Raw genomic sequence first — 8192 nt, 5'->3', positions numbered from 1 at the left:
TAATTAGACTGATACTGGAATCAGTGTATAAACGTGGTTTCCCGCCCTGTGTCCGTCTGTCTGGGATTAAAGCTGCATCTATAAACAGAGAGTAAAGCTCTCTGCCCATTAAACGCTGCTTATCGGGTGCAAGATGCATCATGGCCCCACAGAGTCTCATGTGTGGATTACCCAGAGGTTATGGGGTAAGCATTGTTTCTTTTCTTTTTCATGAGGGTCAGCGCTTAGAAACATGTTTTGTTGGATTTCTACTAAAATGAGTTAATTATTTGCCTCTGCATAGAAAACTGGACGTATATTTGTGTTTTATACAAGTATTTATGCTATTAAACCTCACACTGTGATAAATTTCTTGAATAATCGTGTTTTAATGGTCACATTTGGAGCGTTCTTGTCTGTGTAGTGCCATATGTCATTACGTAGATTATCGGGATTAATCTGGATTACAGCCACCACCCCTTGGTGATAACTGTTGCCCTGTCTGTAGTCTCTGCGCTTTGCAGAATGAGTTTAACTTGAGGAGAATATAAATGGACCATATACACCATGCAAATAAACTCACTGGGAAACATTAAGGTAAAAGTGTGTTCATCACAGTGTTATTGTAGTCAGTTTTATTTAACAAAAGTATGGAACTGTTTTAAGGAAAAGTGGAGTTATTGCTAATCTGGTTATTAATTAGTAAATATGTAAGAAAAATTGTGTATGTTTCTGTTCTGTGTCCTGTGTACTGTTTGTTTGTATATGTGTCTTTTTGGCTGCTGTTACAACCAAATTTCCCCTTGTGGGACAATTAAAGGATCATTCTATTCTATTCTATTCTATTCTATTCTATTCTATTCTATTCTAATGAGTTAAGATGAAATTGATTGTGGCTTTTTTGTGTGCAGCTACTATTTGTTTGTATGTAAAATCTTAACCTACGGGGTTCAAGTTAGTATAGATGCCACACTGTGGTTCCCTCTCATGTGGTGGTTCTGAACCTGCTGTGGCAGGTGGGGCATGGAGCACCAAGTAACAAATATGAAGTGAAACTAAGATGAATGTGTGGAAGGCTTTTAGGGAAAATAAAGCAAATGAGAGAGCCAGTGCTGCCGTGATTGTGTACATTGCAACATTTCACATTGCACAATGAATTTTGATGAACATTCAGTATTTCTATGAGAAAATGTTAACTTTATTTTTTATCATCTTTAGCCTTCAGTTCATATACTGCCCATGCTCACACAGATGTTGCTCCCTCTTGCGTTCGTGATCACTTCTTGAACAGTTTTTGCTGTATTTCAGGCATGTAAAACTGAAAAAGTATACCTGTTATTTTTTTATTCCATGGTTTAGGAACAGAGATCTGTCTAGAAGTTCTGTTTGACCTTTGTGTGAGCTGGAAAGACGAAGTGAAAAATGCAGGGAACTGTAGTTGGTTACAGCCTGCGCTACTGGCTGACCCTGATCACGGGGTTGCTGGAGTGTCTGTTATTTGCCGGCCTGGTGTTTGGCCATGCCTCCCTGGTGTTTGTGCTGAAGAAAGAGGAATACTTTGGTTGGCTGTGTGTCGACACTAACAGCACAACGGATAGTAAAGGTGAGCAACTCTGGAGTTTAGATTGGACAGGACACTCATCCAGGACACCACAGAAGCAGGTTTCAGATATATTTGTGTGTGTTTCTGTTTGTTTTTCTTCCAGACTGTAGTGGTCAGGATGAGCAGTTCTCGCTGGTTTTTACTGTGGCCTCCTTCCTCAACAACTTCCTGACTCTATTAAATGGCTACATATTTGATCACTGTGGCACACTGCTGACCAGACTGCTGGCAATGTAAGTCAGTGCTGAAATACGTCTGGGCTGCAGACCCAAACACACAATTGTTAACTATTTCTTGCTGTTTGCCCAAAATGTTGTTAATCAACAATATTTTATAAGTAAACTATGATACCTTTGTAGGTCAGACCTCCAGCAGAATAAAAAAAAACCTTGTCTGCCAATTAGTTTCAGCAAAGAAACACAAAAAGTCTGAGATTAGTTAAGATTAGTACATGGTAAAACAAGGCGCAGAGATTAGACTGAAACAGAACCCACCTCATTCAACCCCAAAATATATTTGACAGTTTCTAGTATCAGTACTAATACTTGGTAATGTTAATGGTTTAATCTGGTTCAGAGTCCGGATCAATAGGTAACACTTTATTTATTTTCTTTTTTAGTAAATGAACTTTTTCTCTGCACAGGTTACAAAAAAATGTCCAAAAAAACTCAGTTATGTTTATATACCACGAAATCACACAATCACATACTATAGCTGCCCCAAGGCGCGTACTATGAAATCATCTACCTCACAATATTCAAATAATCCATCTCCCATGAGAAAACATTTGTTATTCCAAACCTGTTATGTTAATCATTGCTGGAACACTTAGCAATGCAGATTTGCTTTAGAGCTTTGGTGTAACATGTTATCACTTAAGTTTCTTATTTATTGCAGTGATCAGGAGAGTATGAGATTATATTGTGAGATTTGGGTTAGAGAATCTCAGTAATTAATTTCAATGAGATTATTTATAGAAAATTTGGTAAAATATGCAGTTATTCAGTCAAATTCATCTTTTACTTCCTGTCAGATGATTTATACTCAAACATGTGGAGAGACGCAGAGAAAGTCTGTAACTTTGTAAAACATGCGCAACAAGAATTATTACACAATTTAGGAATTAATGAGTGTTGTTGAGTCACTACTTGATTTTTAAATAAAATAGGTAGTTAATTGTCAGTACCAGATTATATTGTTCTAATGTTAATGGAAATCGTGCCAGATTATTTCTTTAGTCAGTGTTCATTTGAAGAGCAATTTATTCAGATTACAAAATACAAGATTTGGTACAGACCAACAAGCCTTTTCAAGGTCAACTTTTGCTATATATACAAAAACTACTTACACAAAACTCAGTTGTTTTGTGTATTTATGCTGCTGTTTTTAACTATGCTGCCCCCTGATTGGTACTTGTTTTTCAGCATTAAGCTGCATCTAGACTTTTCTGTTAAGTTTTTCACTCTCTTCCACGTTTCATCGTCCTGTCGAGAGAGGCTACATGCATGAGCTTATGTGGTATCTGAGGGGAGAATGGACAGTTTGAGTGGATTCAGAAAACCTTGCCAGCTTATGTCTGTTAACGCTCAAGGCGACTTCGCTGCAGGCCAAAATCACCCTAAGGCCACCAACCAATGTCTCAATGCTCCCTCATAGGAACTCTGCTCCTCGTAGCTGATGTCTGATGGCAAAAACAGAAACTTTTATGTGTCCTTATGATACTTTTCCCTCTCCAGAGCCCTTTTTAGTGGCGGTACATTGCTGGTGGCCCTCTCTAGCCCAGGTAGGTGCACAGGTTACGATTATTAGAAAACACATATTTATGAGTCTTTTTTTTGTTTTTATTAGATTCACCTTTCACCTCTGTCTCATAATTTCCACCTTTTCCATAATCCCTTCCTTGTGGGAATTTCGTGTTCTGGTCACATTGTGTTGGGTTTATTTGAATACCTGAAAGCTTATTCTGTGTGCTGAAGTGTAGAAATTGAACACCCTAGCTATTGTGACAACACCATTTTAGCTAATTAGCAGTTAGTAGTATAACTTGCATGTGCTAGCCAGTGTTGGCCTCACATTTCATATTCTTGTGGACAAGCCTGTGAAAGAATCACCTTTGTTTTTTAAAAAAGAGCAGCTGTGTTGGCTTTCTCATCTTAAGCACAAAGCAGGTTTCATCTCCTCAGCTACTGCTCGGTCCATACCAAACACGAATGACAGAAAACAGGTAAAAGTTGTTTTCACTACATGCCTGATGACGTAGTCACTGTAACACTCCTTGTATATGATGAATCCCAGTAAAATAATCACAATCACTGTGAGAATTATGCACAACTGTGCATAATTCTGGTCATTAACATATTTAACGCGTGTTCTTTATTTTCCAGTATAGCCATTGGCATTTGATTTCAGTCTCATTTATATCGTATCACAACAGCAGTTATCTTAAGGCGCAATGTGAATACTCTACAATATTAGAGAGAAAGCTTAACAAATCAGGCTGTCGCCTGTTTACAGGCAAGTGTTCCCTTTTAATGGGAAAAGTCCTCCGGCAGAAACAGGCTCAGCCTCGATGTTTGTGGAATAGGGGGAAAAGAGAAGAGAGAGAGAATGAGGGCACAGAGAGACCACGAACAACAAAACGCCCCATCAGCCTGACCTATAGAAAGTTTAAAGGTTCAGGGTCACTGAATCCATCCCTGACTGTAACCCTTTACTGCTGCTGGGGAAAGCAAAAAGTTTGTTTTCAAACATGATTATTCAGCATTTTAACTGCTCGTCAGCACTTCTGCTGCTCTGCTGCTCTCTACACCGTGACTCTGGAGTTTTAACTCTAACTGCCTTTAATATTGTGCAACATCACATTCCTAATGTTTGTATTTCTGTGTCTTGTAGAATTTTCAAATCTGCTTTACCCCGCCCTGTCTCTCCTTGCTGTGGGTGGAGTCCTACTGCTCATAACTAACATGCAGGTAACTACACCTGTAGAAAGTTTCTGTTCCTAAACAGAAATACACTTGAGCCACTTCTAAACTATCAAACATATTTTGTCCTGATGATCCGTGTATCTGTGTGACGGAAAGGTGGGCAACCTGTTCCCTGCTCATCGCTCCACCATCATCACCTTCTACAATGGTGCCTTTGACTCCTCCTCTGCTGTGCTTCTCATCGTTAAGGTGGGACTGATAATTGCTACACTCATATTTGTCACACACATTAGATGGATAAAACAACACTGTCCCCACACTAGTGCCACTACTACTTTACTGAAGTGCAGTTTTATTCTTATTTGGCAAAAAAAAAAGGTGGAAACAAGCTGCATCCCATAGCTGTACTGGTGCACCAACAAATATAACTGTGAATTTGTGCTGAATACTATATAAATAAAATATTAGAATTTACATCCCTTCATCCAGTCCTGAATGACCCACTTCTCCCTATCTCTAAAGGAGAGCCCAGGCTCCCTACTGAAGCAGCTCATCCTGTTTTGTCGGTCATTACTCTCAGCTTATGCCCAAGGTGAGGATGGGAACATAGAGCAGTCAGCATATTGAAAGTTTTTCCTTCACACCCAGCTCTCTTCACCATAAAAGACTAGCATGGTATCCAGTCACTGCGGACCTTTCACCAGTCTGTCTACCCTAAAGACAGACTGTTCAAAACCCTGAGATACTTGGTACAGCAATGTGCAATCCACCCATCTCCAACTATAGACCATGGCCTCAAACTTCCAGGTGCTAATTCTCACTCCTGCTTCAGCTGCCCCAGTAAGAGCTGGTGATCATCCAACAAACCAACAGAACCACATCCTCCTTAAACAGAAGAGATGGTATCTAGATAGCGCCGCCTACTAGAATTGCATTTATCAAAATTTAAGCAAAGGCCTCTTGGATTGGCTGTAAGACACAGCACGCCATTTCATTGGTCAGAGCCACACACATATCAGAGGCCTAGCATAGCGACTTAAATTAGTGGAGGTGGGAAGATAGCCACCTGTGTCAGCATCCACCTATATATATATATATATAAGTGACCTTTTTTTCCCCTGCAGATTCTGTACGAACAGGGAATCTCTCTCCACTACTCTTTCATTTTCCTGACCATCTGCAGCAGCATTCACGTGGCGAGAACTTTCCTGCTGATGCCAAAAACCCACATCCCCTACACTCTGCCTGAAAACTACACCTACGGGTGAGAGCATGATAGGTTTTTGCCATTCAGGTCATAAAGACAGTGGGCGTCTTTGATACACACAAAATCTGTACTTAAACACATATTTCAAGCACAAATTCAGTATTATTAACATGTTTTTGTGTAATTTGTTCTTATTCTGTGAAAAACTACCTAAATAAGGAATCAAATACAAAATATTACTGACAAAGTTGAAGTCTTTTACCTTTTTAATTTAAAGTGGACGTAGCATTTGGATGGTGTAGTGATTGAATTCAGAAGTATATATTTTTCTAATTCTTGTTGTTGTTCGTGAAAATCAAAACCACCATTTTTTAAATCCCAGAACGAGGGAAATGGCTACAACAACAACGGTAGGTATATCATCACCAACCTCCACCTTTGTTGTAGTGTTCGTGTCGCATACGTCATAATTATGTCATGGGATGCTTGCCTACGTTGCTGTGAAGATGACCATACACATTAGATGGTATTGGATAGTAATGGAAAACCAGTCTGTAATATATGTTTGCACTGATTGCCGATCACGCTTCAACTGGGAGGCAGAGCCTTCAGTTTTCAGGCCCCTCTTCTGTGGAACCAGCTTTCAGTTTGGATTCGGGAGACAGACACTATGTCTACTTTGAAGATTAGGCTTAAAACTTTCCTTTTTGCTAAAGCATATAGTTAGGGCTGGACCAGGTGACCCTGAATCCTCCCTTAGTTATGCTGCAATAGACGTAGGCAGGTTTTTCCTTTCCAGTCACCTTTCTCACTCACTATGTGTTAATAGACCTCTCTGCACTGAATCATACCTGTTATTAACCTCTGTCTCTCTTCCACAACATGTCTTTATCCTGTTTTCCTTCTCTCACCCCAACCAGTCGCAGCAGATGGCCCCGCCCCTCCCTGAGCCTGGTTCTGCCAGTTTCTTCCTGTTAAAAGGGAGTTTTTCCTTCCCACTGTCGCCAAAGTGCTTGCTCATAGGGGGTCATGTGATTGTTGGGCTTTTCTCTGTATCTACTGTACAATATAAAGCACCTTGAGGCGACTTTTGTTGTGATTTGGCGCTATATGAATAAAATTGAATTGAATTGAACTGTGTCATCCTCGGTAAGAAGGAATGGTACTCCACAGTGATGTAGTTCAAACAAATTTAATGAAGGAGATGGCAGATGGCATAAACCAGATGAACAGCATTTGTGGGAATGTGATTGAATTACAATATATTTAAATGTAAAGGGGGTGTGAGTGCGTGTGTGGTCAGGTGGTAAGCACGCACATAGTATTAACTCACACAAGTAAATACGTTACTCCTCCAACACACCTGTGCAGAACCGCACTGAACACGTTCCCAAATGGAAGTACAATGCTGAGGTGCATCATGGGTAACGTGGTTTAAAGAAGGTGCCGTAAAGAAGTGGACTTTTAACGCAGTCCATCCAAGTGGAGCTGTGGCGACTAAATCCAAATAGGTACCAATGGAAAAGGTGCTTTATTGTTTCACTAGTACAAAAACCAAGCAAAAAAGAAGTTTTCCATGCTGGATGTCATTATTTAAACCCAATTTTCTTGGTTAATGAGTGAGTGAGCAGTGAGGTCCTGATCTTCAGGGAACAGATCAGGTGGTATATGTTCTCCACTTGCTTTCCGCTTTCCCTGTCACAACACTTTCTTTGTTTTCTTCATCTTTCACCACAGATGACGAGCATAAACCTTTTGATTTTTAATAATTCTGAGTCACTAACAAAAGAACAAAAGTGATCAGTGCAACGTTGATTTTGAATGTGCATTCATTTGTTAATCACACTTTTTTCTGACGTTCAGGATAAACTGTGGAAAGGGAAACACTGACACTGTGGAGGAGACTGAGATAAAGGAAGGTCCGCCGACACAGGAATCCCCTGAGATGGAGAACACGTCGCTGGCACCCGAGGGTAGGACAGAGGCTCAAAACACAGAAAAAGGTTCTTATAGCCACTTTACCATCCAAAACTGTTTGTGTCAAGTGTTTCTACTGTTTGGCCAACAAAGAAACCACTGCAGGCAAATACAAATACAAATACGTGTAACAAAGTAGCATGTATTTGTTGATGTTTTACACCCTGTTTTGTGTGTTCAGTGCAGTCGTTCGGCAGCTGTGTCAAGTCCAGGTTCTTCATATTTCACCTGGTGTGGTTGTCCATCATGCAGCTGAGACACTACTTCTTCATTGGCACGCTCAACTCCATGCTGAACCGGCTGGCTGATGGTGACTCCAACCTGGGTAAGTCATTGTCCTCATTATCATCTTTGATCCAGATATTGTCTGACTTCATTCTCTTGTTTTCTCATCCATCCCTAAATCATCAGTGAGCCAGTACACCAATGCGTTCGCAATAACTCAGCTGTGTGGCATCCTGTGTGCCCCCTGGAACGGACTCATCATGGACAGACACAAGAA

General features: G+C 40.3%; 1 protein-coding gene across 2 annotated transcripts in view; it reads left to right on the top strand.

Moving 5' to 3' along the window:
• Positions 1 to 434: 434 nt before the first annotated feature.
• Positions 435 to 8192, top strand: part of LOC147328516 (equilibrative nucleobase transporter 1-like) — a 9196-nt gene continuing 1438 nt past the window's right edge. Inside the window, exons 1-10 of one of the 2 annotated variants that reach the window (XM_086296941.1) lie at positions 435 to 576; positions 1339 to 1582; positions 1686 to 1815; positions 3319 to 3365; positions 4475 to 4551; positions 4663 to 4755; positions 5631 to 5770; positions 7577 to 7686; positions 7872 to 8015; positions 8102 to 8192. The exon at positions 8102 to 8192 is cut by the window's right edge and continues 17 nt beyond it. In XM_086296941.1, the coding sequence (XP_086153067.1) occupies positions 1402 to 1582; positions 1686 to 1815; positions 3319 to 3365; positions 4475 to 4551; positions 4663 to 4755; positions 5631 to 5770; positions 7577 to 7686; positions 7872 to 8015; positions 8102 to 8192 (1013 nt within the window). In that variant the 5' untranslated portion in view covers positions 435 to 576; positions 1339 to 1401. Of the gene's footprint in view, positions 577 to 1338; positions 1583 to 1685; positions 1816 to 3318; positions 3366 to 4474; positions 4552 to 4662; positions 4756 to 5630; positions 5771 to 7576; positions 7717 to 7871; positions 8016 to 8101 lie in introns of both variants that reach the window. The other variant, XM_086296940.1, reaches the window with a different exon arrangement.

Source organism: Aulonocara sp. 'chitande type north' Nkhata Bay, linkage group LG6 (genome assembly GCF_057382095.1).
Source record: "Aulonocara sp. 'chitande type north' Nkhata Bay isolate Kocher_YH1m ecotype deep benthic linkage group LG6, A_spYH_male_GT1.1, whole genome shotgun sequence".
Lineage (NCBI taxonomy): Eukaryota > Metazoa > Chordata > Actinopteri > Cichliformes > Cichlidae > Aulonocara > Aulonocara sp. 'chitande type north' Nkhata Bay.
This window is presented reverse-complemented; position numbering and strand designations above follow the sequence as displayed.